Genomic DNA, 18925 nt, shown 5'->3' on the forward strand with positions numbered 1-18925 from the left:
GAGAAGCAAACTGCAGGGCAGCATTAGCACCAAGCTACGCGCTGCCTCGCTCTGGGAAAGCCACCAGTGCAAACTCCTGCCTCAGCCACGCTGGAACACGGCTGCACTTATCTGGCCATTCAGCAAGAAAACGGCCTCCAAATCAACACAATACTTATTTGGGAAAAAACACAGAACCTCCTCGCCTTGCCCAGCCCCACTCCGTAAACTGCTGCAAACACTGGTGCCAGCAGCTCCCTGCTTGCTTGCTGCTGTCACTGCTGGTCCTCAGGGGAGGGAAATGCCACCAAGGGCTCTTCAGAGAGACGTGCTGCTCTGTCCAGCTGTCCTGCCTTCCCATGCACGCTCTCTGCGATGTTCATTATCTGAGCCTCTCCAGTCTCACCTTGAAACAGCCCTCCACTGCCTTAAAGCCCTTCTTTATAACCTTCGCCCCACGCCCTTCCTGCTGTGAGCCCCCAGAGCCATTGCAGGGCTTTTGGACGACTTGCTGCCCGTGTCCCAGGGCCGCCACGTTACAAGGGAAGCTGCTGGGGAGGAGCCCTTGGCTTTGGGATGCGTCTCGCTGGAGCACTGAGCACACCCTAAAAATAGCCACTGCCAGACAGCCCCGTGTTCCAGCTACACCAGTCTGCAGGGGGCTGAAGCTGCCAGGGAAACTCATCTGCCGGAACAACCTTAGAGGCAAACTGTTGTGCTTTGCCCTCGGAGAGCCGGGGCACTGCCCTGTAAGAGTGGGGCAGCACACGTACGCATCCCTCCTGCTGCCCCGACCAGGAGGAAGCCACGCTGACATCATTTCCCGACTGCTCCAAAATATCCTCCAGATCTGGGCAGAGCCTGCCCATGCCACGGAGCAAGGAAGGGAGCCAGCAGGAGCCAACCACCGCTGCGCACTCGCTCCTCCTCAGCGCTCGGGGAGCATCTGCCTGCCCGGGATTCGCTTTCCAGACCTGCTCTTCCCTCCTGGCCGAGGATGCTACAAAGCAGGCAAGCACGGCGCCCTGCAGGCATCCTCCCGGCCTCACTTACAGGTGGACTGGCACCTCTCCTGGTTCCCCACAAATACTATTTATCTTGTGCCCCAGGTGCAGCAGGTCAGCTTTGTAAATAAAGCCTGCATTCCACTGCTAAGGTTTCCATTGTTGTTTCCAGCAGCACGTTTTCCATAATAGGGCAATGTGCAAGTCAAAAGTGTCTTCACCCCCCACAGAACATCACTTTAATTACCTCAGATCATTGATTTTTATCACCAAAGCCGTTTCAATTACAGAAAACTAATGAACAACTACAAAATCCCAGGCTAAACAACCCTCCGGGCTTCCAGTGAGCTCAGGCAGCCTCTGTGGGTTCAAACAAAACTGTCCAGGGGAACGATCAAGACCCATGCAAAGAATAAAACCAGCCCAGGCACCTCTGCCACCTCCCTGGAGCATGAGGTGGAGGCCTGGGGGCTAACAATTTACATGGCTGATAACAGTACAGGCTTATGCAGGCTCCTGTAGAAGATCTCAAGTTTTGGGTAAGCAGAAGTAAAACTTACAGCAGACCTCCAGCAAGAGACCTTCCAGTGCCATCCCTACACCTCTGCGGGGCTCCTGTGACAGGATTTCCCAGACAGAAAGCTGTTCCCAACCACCTGTGTTCATGAGGATTTTATTTTGGTTGTCTTTTGAAAAACAGAACCTATCCCACTTTCACTCCTCACAGCCTTTAAGCGAAGACTGGATGAACTCATTTCCAAATTCCCAATGTTTCCAAAGCAAACCAGTCCCAGTTCCAATTAAGACAGCAGCAATGACCTCAGCAATTACCGTCAGCACAGCAAAGGCACATCCTATGCTGTGTACAAAGGAGAGCCTATCGAGCACCAGGAGGCAGCGCCAGCCCAGCATTACCCCCGGACTTGGAAGCCGTCAGGAGAGAAAGCAGAAAGTACTCAACTCGGTGGCCTCCCTTGTGGCACCTCACGTCTGTTACGAGGTTCCCAGGTGCCACAATACGCACTCTGCACATGACTGAACACGTTATTTCTGCATCCTTATTCCTTAGGTGGCTCCCAACTCCCATGCTCCAGGCTCTCTCATCAGGCTGCCTGCTCCCTGCTCTTTCTGCCTCGCCTGCTCTTTCAAGCAGTTCACACGTCTCTTCTCTCTCACCAAAGGCAGCTGACTCCCGAGCTCTTTCTGGTTGCAAAACAATCAGCACTGCCAGATGTCTTGTAAAATTATTTTCCTTTCAGGCTATTTCCCACGATGCCAAATTTCTTCTTCCTTCCTAAGCAATCTGCTGTCACAACGGTTGCTGTGACTCACGCAATCACACATGTCATTTCTATACAGACAAACAAACAAAGACATCTCTGAACAATCCTGGAGGAAAAGGACTGGCCAAAGAAACCTGCTGGAGATAGGGTTTGTCGCTTCCCAGAGGGCTCTGCTGGGTGTGCCCTGCTGGGCCAGGCAACAACCATCACCTCTCCTCCCCAGCAGCATCCCTGTCAGGAGCTTGTGCAACTCGGAGAAAGCAGGTGGGAAGAGCTCCTGGACTGCCCTAGGTCGTGTTACTGAAACGGGAGCAATGAGACGCTGAGTCGCTGCAGGCCCACACCTTGGAGGTGGGAAGAGCCCCAGAGACAACTGCACTGCGAGCATCATCTCAGAGCAGAGAAAGCAGAGAGCAGAGCCTGCCAGAAGCAGGACATCAGATAAACCTCCGGCAGTTTCAACAGATCCAGTACTGGATGCTTACTCAGAGCACATCTGTTCTTCCAGTCCAGCCCAAGACAGAAACATTTCACAGCTCAGACATTTAACTGTCCCCCATCCCCCCTCCCCAAACACCAGAGGAAAAAAAAAACAACAAACTTACAGGCACAAAAATTTGTTTGCAGCCAGTGTCCAGCACCATGTCCTGTAACATTTTGTCCGAAATGCCACTGAACAACGTGTGTCCTGGAGGCAGACTGGCTAAGTGAAGGTTAAACAACCGTTTGAGCTCACTCAGGGTGAGTACAAATTGTTTCTTAAACGTTGAGGACACAAACGCCTTCAGTTCTTGGGCCACCCGGTCACTGCAGCCTCCAGGCAAGCGGCCGTTTAAGGAGTCCATGGAGTCCTCTGCGTGGAGGCCGTTGACAACGCCGTTGTTCATGCCCTCGTAAGCTGAGGTGTCCATGGGCTCCTCATCGCTCACAGGCTCCTCTTTGATGCGGATATTGGAGACATCCATCTTGGCTGAAGCATCATTTGATTTCAGCTCTGCCTTTTGCCTCTGGAACTCCTTCTCCAGCTGCCCGTAGTTCTGCTTGACTCTCGCTTTAGCCATGTTGACTCTTTGCTCCCCAGAAACCAGCAATGGATGACCTAGTAAGGAACAAAAGGCACCATAAAATTCACCACAACCAGGACTCCAGCCTTGCAGCATGTTTCTTGAATTGCATTAGGTTTTCTTTTTGCGTTAGAATTTACTTTTTATTATTTTTAACCTTAAAAAAAAAAAAAGCATGTTGATAACTGTAAGCCAGCCACTTGTGGAAGGAACCTGCAGCAAGGAGAAAGTGTATTTGTTCAGCCACTAGGGCCTTTTGCACAAATCAGGAAACCAAGATACAGACTACTTACGTATCTCTACTTGTGACCCAGGTGCTTCTTTACCTGACAACTTGAAAAAAAAGAAAAAAAACAAGTATGCAGAGGCTGGTTGGGCTCACTGCAGCAACTGCCAGAGCCAGCACAAGGATGTCCTATAGGTACAGCAAGGATACTGAAGGGGTTAACAGTGAATCTGAACACTCTTTTAGCATGAGGTGCACAGTATGAAAGTCTGAGACCCTCTGCTAAGTATCAATACACAGTGATGAGGGGAAAGGGACAGAAGGGTGTCCTTTCCCATGCAATCCTGGCACCTCTTCTGGTGTCCTCTCCACGCCCAGCAATCCAAAACTGAAAGGCCGTGTTGGGAAAAGAGGAATCCAGTCCCAATCCCACAGGAAGGAGTGCTGCATTTAAGGCAAAAGCCCACACAGCACACATGCTGTTATCTTCTGTTAGGCCCACTAATCCTCTCCGAATAACCCAACACCTAATCCTTCCAAGCAGATCAGATACAGGGTATTGAGATGGATTCATGTGCACGTTTGTCAGTTCTGCTTACACTCTTCACTGGCTCCAGTGTCTGGCAGTGAGCCAAATGCCTAGTTAAAACTCTTTGCAATCTCAAGTTTTCACAACCTTTTAGGATTATGGCACAGCTACCTTAATATTCTTACTGGCATCCATGGGAGGGTATACAGGGGAATGTCAAAAAAAGAAAGCTTAACACCTCCTTACAGCCCCCTGACAAACACATTCTTCATTAACCACTCAGCACTCAACCACACCACAGACAGCCCAGTGCAAATCAGGGGAAGTAAACAAACAAATAAATAAATAACACCGAGAGGTCAGAATTATACTGACCCTGTCCTCTCTTCAGGAGCTGCTTACACCTCTAGAGCATACAAGCTGCCTTAAGTGAGGAAGTGGTTAACAGAACCAGCTGACTTCAGCTGATTTTACACTATCAGATACAGAGCCCCCAGTGCCAAGGAATCATCCCTGCTCTACTACAGTGTGTTGGTGTCACCCCAACACTAGTTAGTGAAGATGTCAGTGAAGACCAAGATGTCTTAACTAATACAGGGGAAATCACAAGAAAGAAAAACAAACAAAACACCACTGGTCCCCACCACATTCAAAACCAGAGAGAGATGCTCCAAACCACCACCCAGAAATACAGAGAGATGCCCTTGCTCCAAGACGATCCAAACACAAATCCATTTACCTGATTGTGTCTCTTGTTTCTTTGGTGCCAAGTGTTCCTTTAAGAGACTATAGACCTTTTCTAATCTGAAAAACAAAGAAAAATACACCAGTAGAGTTTCTGTTGTTATGCTTGCATGCAGCCACGTCAGCTTTTGCCATTAGCCAGAGCACTTCATTTCTGAAAAGCTGATCTTCAGGGAGCCAACAGGAATGACTTGAATGACGTGGGGATGCCTTTCCCTCCCCACCCCTGGTGACTGTGAGGGGTATATCTCAGAGGCGATACAGATCTCATTATCTATCAATGCCTACAGAAACTTTGTACTAGAGAGTTCTCTATTTTTAGCTTATTCCCCAAAATAAAGCAAGTAATTTACTTGGCCTGAATGCCCATCCACAGCATATGTTGCCTCTGAACTATATCTGGATGCTTCTTAACAAAGTCTTCATCATAAGGGAGCATGAACTCCCAACCTTTGTTTATTCTTGCCACAGACATGTGCTCTAGGAAGTCTTTCACATCTTCTGGGCAAAGCTAAAAGAGAAAGAAAAAAAATATGGAAGTCAATTTACATAGGACATCTGCAGCCATGCGACGCTGAGCATTGCTCCATGAGACATGTGGAGTTGGACTGCCTCGGTGTACGTGGGGAACCTTCACAAACACACGCCCAGGTAAGTGGGAGATGCTTATCCTCTGCAGCACCAGCACTTTCACACAACGTGAAAGGCACTGCACTTCAGAGAGCAGTGGTGATTAATCATCTGAGAGTCAAATATCTCATGGCATGTTTTGTAAAGAAAAGGGAGTTTCCCAACTGAGATGAAAAGACTCATCATTGTGAAGAGAAGCATATTCCACAATTTTAATCTTATTTCAGAGCTCCAGGTCAGACATGCTGCATCTGTACCTGCATAGCTTTTAAGCAGCATTGGATCTTACATTCCAAAAGTAGCCTGTCTGTGCATAAACTGCCTCATGTTTTATCATTTGATTGCATTTTAAGGAAATGATTTTTTCTCCCCCCTCTTTACATTATGTTTCTCATTCATGTACCAGTTTTAGCAGAATATTCAGGTGCCCGAGTTGTTCTAAAACTTTTATTCAACAGTGACAACTTGGCAAATGCTGCCAGAAGTATTGCTTTTCATAACACACTCAAGGCAGGGTAGCGAGTGTGGGCTGCATGAGATCTCACCACTTTGGTGGTTGGTCAGCCAACTTAATTCAATGCCCAGCTTTCCACTGAAACAGATGAGGGGACAGGATGCATTCCAGTGGCTCAGCTGCAAGGACAGTCGCGTCCTGTGGAACTGTGGTAACTGTGGGAGCTGCTTGAAATGTTTCTATAAAGAGTATCTATACCTGTTCCAAAGTGAAGCCATGCCTTGAGTAGCAACACTGCAAGTCAGCAGTAATGCAGGCACGGTGAATCCAAAAGAAAAGTCCTGCAGCAGCACTTGCAGAGAATGCCCAACACTTACCACCAATCTGATTTAGAAAGAAAAAGTCACTCACTTTTGTAACTGCTGCCACTTCCTTTCGCACAACCCAGCGGCCCTGGGTGAACTTCCACATCTAGGAGGAAACAAAGGAGAAACCCTAGTAGCTATATTTAGGAGTTTCCTTACTGAAGTCATAGTAACAACACTGTTGAATAATGTTACCAGAAAAACGGAAGCAGGCAATGCTCAATACAGGTAGTGGGAAAACACTTTATGACCTATTCCTTCCTCAAATGGCCATACAAACAATATTAAAAGCTTACAGAGTCTACGGTTTGCCTTGGTGAATCTTTGACTACATAAAGCTGTGAAATTCTCTTGAACTCAAACTTCATTTCACTTTAAAAAAAAAAAAAAATCTACTGCAGTGATGCTGGGTCTCCAGAATCCACACCTCAGGCTCAGCTTTAGCACACCTACTCACCGACCTAAAGAAACCCTTTGTCCACTACTGTGGGCGTGCTGCCTGTAGAAGGCTGCAGCACACAACCTCCTAGAAAGTGTCTGCTGCCTTCTTCAATGCACACCACAGTCACTTACAGACGTGCCAAGATGGCCTTTCACTCACACGTGTGTCTCTGGTTAATGGAAAAGCCAGCTGCTCTGCTGAGCAGCTCCCAAGGTCTAAGACACTGAGAGCAGGCTAACAGGATACTTGAGGATTCGGGCAGAACTGCCACTGCCTGAAAACGACCTTTGATTTCTTCCTGTCTCCATTTAAATAGACTACAACCTCCTTCGTATGTGTGTATTAATAATGTTGTGAAGAATTCAAAATCTCATTACTGCCAGTTTCTCCCTGCCCTTCCACGTCACACATGGATCCTTCTCTCTGATTCAGCTTCTCTCTGCCCACAAACACACAAAATCACCAGTCACTTGAGGGCACAGGGCACTTCTGTTTTGAAGCACAAGAAGCTGCTGTCCAAAGGAAACAGATCTGTCATCTCCCCCTGTACACAACTCTGAGGCAGCCAGTCCTCATGAGACACCTTACCCTCAACTGTTCTCATGTTCTCTGAAATTATTATGTGAGAAGCTGAGACAAGAAAACAGAAGCTTTCAGGAAAGACATAAATTACTTTCTCTCCCTCAAAGTGTAGTCCGGAACAGTTCAACACTAAAGTCACTACTGGCCTTTTAAAACATTTTAAATAAGGGTAAAATATTTTTTAATCTTATTAATTACTCCACACAAATATGTACAGGAAAATAAAGTCCACTTTTTAAGCTGGAAGACCTGTTTTCTCCACAGCTAGCATTACATACTATTCCTGAGCCTTATGAACATAACATCTCATTTTGTCTGAAAGCCAGAAATATTGATGTTATTTTCCAACACCTTAATCTTTTGCCTGTTGCAGAGCTATTCAGAAAATTACTCGCCATTAAGATCAACACGGATCAATTTCTCACACTAGGTATATTCGACATTTTAAATGAAAACAATTTATCTTTACATTTTAATTGCCAAACACTACCACTTACTTAACCAAGAATAATAATTGCTGCTCCCTAGAACTTTACATATGACGTGTCACCTAATCTGCTGTGCCCTAAAGAGCAATGTCACTGGGTCACACCTGATTCCAGGTCTCCATATCACAGTGTCCTGGGCAGACACCAAGACACAATGAAAAGTCACTTTCAATCACCATCAGTTTTATCTTACACTAGAACTGTAATATCCTTAAGGTCTCCTGCACAGCGTGCCCCTATTCAGAGTTAAATCTCATAGACAAACTTTGCAAACAAAGGGAACAGTCAGGTCTACCTGAAAAAAATGAGAGCGGTGCACTCAGCTTTTTTTTTTGATGGGGTGGAAGCCATAAACTGACTATGAACTTCGGAACCACTTAGGAACTTTCTTTTCACTAACTGCGGAAAGAATTAACACAATGCAGAGGTTGTTCCTCTTTTCTGTGGTTACGTGTTTACAAGACCTGTATTCATTTCAACTTCCATGTGCAGCCACTGCTCATAGAAGGTGCCTGGGAACAAAGTTCTTTCACTGATTAGCAACTCCAGGGAATAAAGTCCTTTTTAAAGATCAACAGTGCCTGCTCAGGGAGCATAAGGCGTACCCACACTGCCCTCCTGAGACCTCATGGTCCGGAGCCCACGGAAATATATCAGGGGAAACAAGCCCTTCATTATCCAGTCCTGGCTTCTCTGTAAGCCCTGCATCGTGGGGCCTGTGTGACAGTGGCTCTATAACATTTATTAGAAAGTGACGCATATCACATACTGTTAATGACTAGCAATCTGAACCTACCAGACAGCCACAATGTCAATCCACACCAACTCTCCCATGGCAGACTTGTAACACCACCATAAGGATTAAAGTACAAATAATTTCTGTGGAAGAAACATCTTATTGCAGTAGAACAACCAAGTTTTGCAATGCCATAGCTCTCAGGCAAACCTCACCTGTGTTCTCCTTTAGAAACAACAAGCTCTTTTGTACTTACAACAAAGTCTCTCCCTCTACAAAGCACTTCTGCAGGGACTCCACTATGTGGACTAGAAGTATCTTTTGGGTAGAGGACATCACTGTTAATTAAAAAGGAACATAAATTAGTTACCGGGTAGTCCAAAAAATGGCATTGGTAAAGATTAACATAACAAACGTGTGCACCCTGTTCTGCAGTTAAATTACACCTTTATCCAAAGCATCACTTTCATTAAAGGAATTAATATTGGCGTAATTACCCCACTGCAATTACATTAGTACAAAAAGGGCTTACACCAGCAAAGCCTAGCCTTGTGACTAGCAGATGCGTGCAACACAGGTACAAACTCAGCTTTGTTCTTGCAAAGCCTATCCTCCCTTGGATTGGTGTAAACAAGACTAACATGAGCCTAAGAAATGCTTAGGCTAACCTGGTATGCAGACATAAACGAAGCATTTAGCCAAAACGCTGATCTGTGGGAATGAGTTTTTTTTTTGCTTTGTTTTAAATTTCCTTCCCAGTAATCAAGGATTAAAGAGAACAATGCTATGAGATCTCATGCTCAAACCAACCAGCCCCAGGACTAACACCACCCTTGTGTCCTTATCTGCTTGCAAGACCAACTGGATGGCATTCATTTCCATGGTCTCTAAAGCCTCAAGGCACCCTAGGTTCATGATCCTGATCCTACTCAGGCTACAGAAATGGGCTGCCTCTCCACTCAAAGCTCTGGGGTGTGTGTGGGTGCTGCTCTGCGTGTAACATCCCAAACAGGCTACATCTACTAGAGATACATGCAGACTCCTCAGACAAATAGCAAAGAATCAGCTACAACACGAAAACAATCAGAGTGCTAAAACTTTCTCTGAATTTGCACCCAGCTTCCTTCTGGAATGGCTGGAGGGACAGCAAGGACTGAAACCCCTCATACTGCTAATGCAGGCCTGGATCACAATAGCTGAAACACCCTGCTACCAGGCTGGGGCTGGTAAGTGGTGCCACTCAGCACAGAGAGCTATTCCACAGACTGTAATTCTCTGCATGCAGTGCTCCACCCAGGTAAAAAAAAATCATTCTGCTCTTCAGACTTCAACTCCCAGTGGGATGCATTAACCTAATAAACAGGAGGATGATCCAGTATCCATGTCATGCAGTACAGACAGCACCCCACAGGACTTCTGGCAGGTAATGCCATTTTACGACAGGTAGAACTACCCTCTGGAAGGCAGGTAATGCTTTCAGCTGACAAGATCAGCATCCACTGATGAACAGCAAGGTGACTGCATAAAGATCTTTGACTGAATTTAGCTAAGAAATATTATAGTTGAAATTGGTTTCATTTTCTGTGTTTATATTTGACATTAATCTCTGGAAAGATTCAGGACTTTCCTATCACAAAAGAATAGGAGTAAAGACAACACCGAAAACCTGACATAACTCAAATCCAAATACAGATTACATCACGTCTCACCCATTATTTTATGGGGTAGGGACTGCAATACTGTTATCTAGCATCAGCCGTTTCAATTTTTAATATCCAACCACAGAACAAAGCACAACATAATAAATCACGATTTTACAGCACTGTAAGTTTAGAACATGGCTACTTTGGGACACAGTGAAGATGACTATATAAAATCCATTGTTCTGTTTCTCTCCTTACAGCAGAAAACCACATCCCAGTAACAAAGACAAACCATACCTCTTCACCACCCAGTTTCCCTGGACCAGCATTGCCACCTGCTGTATACAGCGGAGAACTGCCGTAGAGTCAGTCCCAGAGCCTAGCAAACTCATCAGATTTGCAAATGGCATGACCTTCACTGAAAGGCAAATCACACATCAGATTAAGGGCTTCCTCAATACACACAATGCAGACAGATTTATAATTCTAGGATATTATGATTTATGCTTATGCTGAAATTCTAGGTCACAGCTGTATCTTACGAAAAATACCAAAAACTAAATTCTAGAACACCCCCTGCATTGTAGTCAGCAAATGTTCCGAAAGTATCTGTTCATGTTGCAACAAAGTTCATTAGCTTAATTGGTCCCAAATTAATGCGTGAATCAAAAAAAAAAACACAAAAACACACACACACACACAAAAAAAAAACTATGTCTTTGGCAATATTTGGAAATGGAGACACCTGACAAGACAGGAAGCTCCTAAGCCAATGTCCTCAGGATTTGCTCTCATCAGATAGTAATACTGAAGAGACAGAATAAAACTCTTAGATGACAATCAAGAAGTATGTATTACTGACAACTAAGGAAAGAAAATGCCAAACTGCAGCTTGTTGCATTAACCTTCCACTTGCAAATCACACTTGGACTCCACATTCCAGGAGGTAACTGCAGAAATAAATGTATCCTGAAAGCTATCATCAAATTGTAAAATATTCTGAGACAGTTGATCGCAAACATACAGAACAGCTATCAGTTCTGCCGTTACTGCTCTTCTGTTCCCCAAAGAACACGGTCCGTCTTCTCAAGCAAATGCTCAGCTTTTGAATGCTTCACAGAATCAGAAAGGCAGACACTCTGCCTGGCAGGGAACCATCAGGTAAGGTATTTTATCTGAGGCAATTAGAAGTCACCAAGTAAAGTGCAAATGGATTACAAAAGTGACAAACCATTCTTCATCAGGATCTTAATCTGATCAGCAAGGGGTAAAGTTCTCAGCTGGGCCATAGAAAGCACATTGCTTGGAGCCACGGGTTTGTCACTGCAAATAAACAAGCAGAGTTGTAGCTTATGAAAAAGCATTCAGACAATACCAATGTTGAACACTCTGAACACTTACTTCTCTTCCTCTACACTTGGAGGCATCAGCATCATTAAATATTCACTGAAAGAAAAGAAAACACATCCTTAAAATGTTTGTCTTGACCTCCCAAGTTTAAGTACAATTATACTGGAGTAAATGGGAGTCAGAATCCTAGCTCTTCTGTATTACTCATCCAAACAGAGGAACTGCAAGAGTAAATGCATTAAACACAGGTGCTCTGACAGCAGTAAGTGGGGTCATGTCAAGCTGTGTAGAGTCAGACCAGCAACAACCGAAGTCATTTCTACCCATGTAATCGCCAGTATCCATGCAGAAAGAATAAAATCCAGAAGACTTCTCAGAACATCTAGCTCTGCTCCACTGAGATGTTAAACGTTAAGAAAAACACACACACGCTATTAAACAGAGCAGCAGTCTGCAACTTTCCTGTTACTTGGGCCGTGGTTGTATCAGTTTACACAGAAGTATTATTACTGACTGCACCATGGGAAGATTCCTACATACCTGCAGTCAGCAAGAAACAAAAACGAACAAGTTTCGAGTAGTTTCAGGTGTCTCTTACAAATTGCAAAAGTAAGTTTTATAAGAGTTGCTAATAATGGGAGCTGTTGGCTTCAGGGTTTTCATTTATTTTAATCAGAAGGAGCTCTTGTTTTGCTCTTCCTTTACAGTACTTGCAGTCACAATAATGCCAGGTGATGATAACACACGCAAGGCTACAATCCCAAGTGAAAACAACTTGTTTTAATCTCAGGGTACAATGAAACACAGAAAGCAACCTAAGTTGAAGGTTAGTTTGCTTCTGTATTTTTTAAACAATTTAACTTCTAGCACAGATAGCACTATATCAATACTGAAGATTTTTGAAGAATATACCTGCTTACTACCCTGAACATAATCCAAATAAATTACTGCAACTTTTGTAGAAAAACATCAGATCTTTACCTGGGAGATTTAATTAATTCTGTATTCTCCGCGAGACCATGAGCTTGACTGAATAAATACTGGCGCTCATGTTCAGAACGGCTATCCTGGAGATATGGAGAAAAACAGGAGTCACTGCCACATTCTGAAAACGCAAAAAGCCAGACAGATGGTCACCCTGTCACTACTGCACCATTCAAGCGTTCCACCTCACTAACTGATGCTCTGTTTTCAACCTTTTTGAATGATGCTCCCGTGATGTAGAAACATTTCAGGTGATGTGACCTCAAAATCTCCTGACAGACATGCATGTCAGGTCAGGATTTATGACACTTAATTGACTGGGTTCCCTGGCTGTTTTACAAAGTCTGGTTCATAAGTCAAGACCCAAGTAATTCTTGGATTTAGGCCCCAAGCCGCACCCCTTTGTGTCTGTCCAACTCTCAATTTTAAACCTTCTCCAGTATGGAGACCCCAAAACATTATCCAGCAGAGGAGGTACAGAGCACTGCAGGGGCAGTTCGAGCTTACAGACCAACCTTTCTCATCTTTTGTTGATTCCCTGATCCCATGGACCCAGATTTAACTCGGCTGAGCCTTCAGGCCCACCAGGTCTCCTCAGCAGCCAGCACACACCTACCTTCAAGCCATAATAATGTAGATGAACCCAGTGCTCTTCTGCTTGTCTCTTCTGCAGGAACTCATAGGACTGAACACGTCGTTGACGAGCTTGTTCGGTCTCAGGGCGGGAGAACCGTACCTAGAAGATTTGGGTATCGTTACATATAGCCCCAAAACCCTTGAAACAGAAGATCTGTGTTACCTATCTGGCACATAAATAACAAAAGCTAGAGGCCCTAGCTCAAATGAATCAGCCCTTGGTGTCAGTGCCATCTTTATACTTGTGCAACAGCTTCAAGTCCATCTTGCCTCCCCACCCAAGCCCAGGGTCACCAGAACCAGCTGAGGCTTTCTGCCCTTTTATCTGGGTATGAATTAGCATGCTTTCTCGTGAACTGTTCCCTGACCTATTACGAAAAGGAAATTTGGACATACAGTAATTTGCTTAACATCATCTTCAGCTTCATCCTGAGATGAATCACCACCTGCCAAGAAAACACAGCAGGATAAGAACACCATTGCAATAAAACAACCAAAGCCAATCTATAGCTGTTTGGAGGCCAACTCTGGCAGAAGGCAGAACTAGCAGCTACAGCTTTCTAAACTACGTAGTGTATGACAGCACCACACCACTCCTATGACAGGAGAAACAGCTCCCATGAGGTTTGCAGGGCTACTTTTCACTGGCAGGGGTGACACTTTGTACTGCTGCCCTTTGGAACTACCCACTGCCTCCTGTCCCTCTGCCAACCTGCTCCACCATGCCCACAAAAGTGCTGATGCAGCTACACTGAAAATGTGATCAGGAAAACAATCTGGCCAAGAAATGGCTTTGCGATCGGTATGCTATTGTTTTAAACACACCTTCGGAATACAGTGACTCTTATGAATAAAATTGTAGAGAGGACTTGTACCCTACCTTTCAAAAGGAAACACAATTCACGTAGCATTTACCTTCATTAGCAGCTTCTCTTTCTCGGTGTTTTGCATCAGCTTTGTCCAAGTAGGTGAAACTTGGCCTCAGCTGAAGAATTCCATGTAGTGGAGTCAGGTGAAGTTCACCTGAAAAAGAGAAGTGACATAAGTTAAAATTCTTATTTTCCAGCGCACAAGGACAGCACTTTCATTATCTCACCACCTCTGTAATGGTAGAGCTTCCATCAAACATAAACGTTTAATACACTACAAAGGGATTGATGTGAAAAATTCATCCAGTGCTCAGAATTTCAAAGGAGTATGAAAAATCAAGACCTATTTCTGTCACTTTCCTCCTTGTGTTGGAGCCAGATCTTACAGAGAGCCTCATTCTGGCTCAGATCTGACCTATCCTTTAGGAGACTAGTAGTAAAATAGACATCACTGAAGACAATCTACCTATTTTCACCTCAAATGATCCTCATATCAAAACTCTGCAATGGCATGAGGAAACAAGGGAAGGGCAGAAAGCATTGAACAGGAAAATAAAACAGCCACAATCAGATGGAGATGATAATATAAGTAAGAAAAATAAATTTAAACTACAAACGTGTATTTCAGCCTTCAGGAACTGTTAAGATCTTGGAGGCATTTACTAACCTACAGTGTTCTGCTATATTATTTACAGCTTTGCTGGACCTCCTCAAGGACTCTGGGGACATTGATAAGGTAAACTTTTCTTTTATTCAGAGAAGCACCAGTTAAATATGAGCCTATGCTACTGAAAACACAGAAAAAACAGGAATTTTATTTATTTTATATTTTAACTCAGGAATGAACGTTTCACTGATGCGAGAGGTTAGCAAAATAAAGTCACCTTTTCTATAAACAGCAGCTGCATAGCGGGAAACATTACTTGCAGCTTGCGACGAGCAGAAAGTTTGTTTGTCCATCAGCTTCCTGCAAAGAGATGAATGCTGTAAGATTACATTGTACAGGCAACGAGGCATTCAGATGTTAAAGGTATGAAATCACTGATTCCCAAAATGGTCTAATAACAAATGCAGCAAATATCGGGGCCATTTTTGTTTAACATTTTAATCAATGGTCTGGATGAGGGGATTGAGTGCACCCTTAATAAGCCTGCAGATGACACCAAGTGAGGCAGGACTATTGATCTGCTCTGGGGTAGAAAGGCTGTGCAGCCTAGGTAGGATCAATGCACTGAGTCCAACCATGTGGCATTCAACAAATGCTAGTGCCAGGCCCTGCACCTGGGTCATAACAACCCCATGCAGTGGGCCAGCCTTGGGGAGGGGTGGCTGCAAAGCTGCCCAGCAGAGAAGGACCTGGGGGCGTGGGTCAACAACCAGATGAACATGAGGCAGCAGTGTGCCCAGGTGGCCAAGGAGGCCAATGGCATCCTGGTCTGCAGCAGAAGGAAGTCGAGATGAGACTTTATAGGTCAGGTTGATGGTTAGACTTGACAATCCTGAGGGTGTTTTCCAACACCAACGACTGTTCGATTCTATGAAATAAATATATACTCATCTTTCTGCTTGCAGTCCGTAATTAAACAAGGACACCAAAAAACACAGGTTACTTCAGAGAATTCTTGCTTTGTAACTTAGTGTTCAATGCACCCCCTGAGATTGCACATCCACTTTTTTTCACTTTTCCCCAAAGCCCTGGTGGACACGCATGTATCTATACCCACCACAAAAAGGAAATGAAGGCAAAGAGGACACCTACGAGGAATAAGTATTTGTTTCATCTGTACACGTGCCATCTACATTGAGGGCAATCTGTTCTCCTTTGCTGCGACAGTAGTTCGGATTCAAAGTGTCAATGGCCATTTCAAGTTCAACCTAAATAACATGAAAGGACAAACAGATAATTAATTGATTCATTTGGGGTTCTGCCACAGTAAACTTCAATGCAATGCTTGAGAACATTTCCACTGGTTTACAGCAAATTTAAATATGTAAGCAGCACCATTCAAAATCCACAAGGCAATTCTCATACATAAAGTTGAGCACATATATTTATATATATCTGTGTATATATATTTTCATATATATATATATGAAAATAAAAGCTTTTGTAGAGTGGGAACACTTTAGCAACAGGCTAGAGATGCATCGCCTCCCATGTAAATAAAGGGAAGCAGAAAACTGAGAGTTCTTAGCCAACCCTGACAAACTTTCTCACTTTTCTAGTTTATCTTCCACTGCATTATCAGTCCAGTTTACTTAGCAGTAGAAATGAAATACACAAATATTTTTCCAACCTCCCCATCAGTGAGGATCCATTCATAGCCTCCTAAACCTAAGGCATGTTTCTTTCCAGTTTCATACCACTTGGTATGAATTAACTATGTCCTCCTCAGAGGCAATGGGCTCGATTCTGCTCAGTTTAAGACTGCAGCACTGCGTGCTGACTTCACAGTTATTCTTAATTTACACTGGTCCAAGTACAGAAATGAACTCCCAACTTTTATTTACAAGGAGAACTATTTGCACTCTAAAACTTTAAAGTTCAGACAAATGTTCAAAAGTAAGTGTTTTCCTGTATAGCACTTCTCTTCTTACACTGAAACTATACAATTATTTTCCCTCAGGGTGTGCCAAAGCCCTTATAAATTCATATATTACAGCTGTTACCTCACTTTTTTTCCCCCTTTACGTTACTTGTAAACTGAACTATAGTTACAAGTCCCTGGCTGAGATGGAAGATTTATGAGTCTACACAGTGCTTACAGTGCAAATGTTTGCTAATTTTAATAAACTTCCTTAACACAACATGCACCCTAACTCCAAAGTTCACACACACACACTCACTTTAGCCATCATCCTGATATCAAACATATTTCTGCATTTTTACATGGTAAGGCATTTTTAAATCATAGCCACAGGTTCAGAATACATTTTTGTAGGCAAGTATAATAATTCTGGCTTTGGTTCTACTTTCACTACCCATACAACCCCACTGACTTTAAAAAGGACTTTTGATGATTCACAGGCAGCAAGAGAGGAATCAATACTCACAGTAACACTGAAAGACAAACCTTGCTTCCAAACTTCAACCCTTTTCTAAGGCCTTCTCAGGCCTTTTAAATCAAGCTCGTAAAGACTGACCTAGCATTTGTAACTACGTTTCCCTGAATGGTTCTATTTTATATCGAACGTGTTTTTTCCATCATGACTTTAATTTCTCTCTTTATAAACCATTTTTCGTCTGAACTCTACAGTACACATACCATGAAAGACACTCTCATACCTCCAAGCACAGGGGTCTGGTCCCACAAGTAGCTGCACAATCATAACAGCTTAACAGCACAATGTGATTTTCTGAAGTACATTCTGGACAGTATAAAGCAACTTATATGAACTGGGCTCAAATGATAACCAACCTTTTGCTGCTTTGGTTTTATCTTCGCTGATAAATGCGTAACATCATCATATGTCATAGAAGCTGGACGAATCGGATACTGAAAAACACATCAATTTTGTAAGAATTCTTCATTTAAAGATCAAAGATCTTCACAGAAAATAATTCAATCTTGTCTGCCTTCTCACATACAGAGCTTCTCACATATAGAACCACCATGGTTATGAAACATCAAGAAATCTGATCCTGTGAGTCATCAGCACATTTGGGAGTATGGTCTAGAAAGCCTGTTGCCTTCCCCTCAGTCCTCTGCTCTTGTTACTCCAGCCACCTTCCCACCCCACCCGACCCCCCCCACTACACACTATAAAATGGGAAAACGGTACCACACGTTCGTCCAGCAAAAAAAGGGAAATGATAGAAGCCATTAAAAAAGCGTCCCTCAATATTAACTCTCTGGATATTTATTTACCTAAAAATAAAATATTTGTGGATTTTTACCAGCAGCGTTAGTCTATAGGACACAGTCAACACGTAGCCAGTCGGGACTCTAAAGCCAGGTTTAGCCACATGGTCCTCCTTCCTGAACCATGTGGGAATGCTGAGAAGACAGTGTGGTACCCAGATGGAATCTCCCAGCCACAGCTGTAGCCTGCTCAGAGCTGCCATTTCTCCAGAACCCCCACAGGAACCCCTTACGAAACAAAGCTCACACCTGAAACGGAGCAACTGCGAGTCTCCAGGAGGCAAGGCTACGCAGTCTGTGTCAGCACGTGGCACGTGCTGTGCAGAGGACCTGGGCAGCAGGCAGTGCTTTGCCAGTGAGCATCACCAGCTTACAATGAACATTTCATCCATCAGCCTCAAAAGACCTCCCACTTAGCAGATGGGAAAAGTGAATAACAAAGATAAGCTGACTAGAGAAATTCAGTGAATAGAAAATAGACTTCCAAATTCCTAACATATCTCCACCTTTAATCACCTGTTCTATCTCCACAACATAAGGGGGCTCTTTTGATGACTCACAGCAGTTTATGAATACTGGCGACACTGCCTTAAACAGGGCCAGTCCTAACGAAATCAGTAAAGGTGTCAGAAATCAGTGATGGCAGAGGATGGCCAAAACACTGCAGATCTATCCAAACTACATTAAAACGACCTCATCTACTAGAAGAACTCCCTCAGGGTGGCTAAAGGGAATGATTTAATGACAAGTCTGTGCCATAAATGATCAATCTTCTCTTACAAATGATTTAATACAAAGTGTTTCAACTGGCTGAGACCCACACAGGTCTGCCTATACCCAAGATCTTGGCAGGCTGAACCAATAAGTGAAGTTATTGCTCATTCAATTTATTTTAAACAAATTTTCACTAAATAAAAGTTAACTGGAATACCTGAAAAAGATACAGCTTCTCCAGTAGACTTCTGGCCAGGAACACATCAATCTGAAAAGCAAAAGAAGCAACCTTCATCAGATAACAGCTATGACAGATGGAACTTCAGATACAAGTGCAATC

At 43.9% G+C, this 18925-nt stretch overlaps 1 protein-coding gene across 2 annotated transcripts in view; it reads right to left on the reverse strand.

Moving 5' to 3' along the window:
• POLR3E (RNA polymerase III subunit E) overlaps nucleotides 1–18925 on the reverse strand; it is a 30085-nt gene that overhangs the window by 5864 nt on the left and 5296 nt on the right. For both annotated transcript variants that reach the window (XR_010825071.1, XM_048067444.2), the window contains exons 3-18: nucleotides 18803–18853; nucleotides 17428–17505; nucleotides 15768–15883; nucleotides 14893–14975; nucleotides 14055–14162; nucleotides 13536–13585; nucleotides 13120–13239; nucleotides 12501–12586; nucleotides 11571–11615; nucleotides 11401–11492; nucleotides 10467–10587; nucleotides 8783–8864; nucleotides 6325–6384; nucleotides 5183–5340; nucleotides 4825–4889; nucleotides 2872–3365 (exon numbers count right to left, since the gene is read on the reverse strand). Coding sequence is in view for 1 of the 2 variants with exons in the window: in XM_048067444.2 (XP_047923401.1) it covers nucleotides 2872–3365; nucleotides 4825–4889; nucleotides 5183–5340; nucleotides 6325–6384; nucleotides 8783–8864; nucleotides 10467–10587; nucleotides 11401–11492; nucleotides 11571–11615; nucleotides 12501–12586; nucleotides 13120–13239; nucleotides 13536–13585; nucleotides 14055–14162; nucleotides 14893–14975; nucleotides 15768–15883; nucleotides 17428–17505; nucleotides 18803–18853 (1809 nt within the window). In the remaining variant the exon portion in view is untranslated. The remainder of the gene's footprint in view (nucleotides 1–2871; nucleotides 3366–4824; nucleotides 4890–5182; nucleotides 5341–6324; nucleotides 6385–8782; nucleotides 8865–10466; nucleotides 10588–11400; nucleotides 11493–11570; nucleotides 11616–12500; nucleotides 12587–13119; nucleotides 13240–13535; nucleotides 13586–14054; nucleotides 14163–14892; nucleotides 14976–15767; nucleotides 15884–17427; nucleotides 17506–18802; nucleotides 18854–18925) is intronic.

The sequence above is a fragment of the Anser cygnoides genome, chromosome 15, assembly GCF_040182565.1.
Source record: "Anser cygnoides isolate HZ-2024a breed goose chromosome 15, Taihu_goose_T2T_genome, whole genome shotgun sequence".
Taxonomy (NCBI): domain Eukaryota; kingdom Metazoa; phylum Chordata; class Aves; order Anseriformes; family Anatidae; genus Anser; species Anser cygnoides.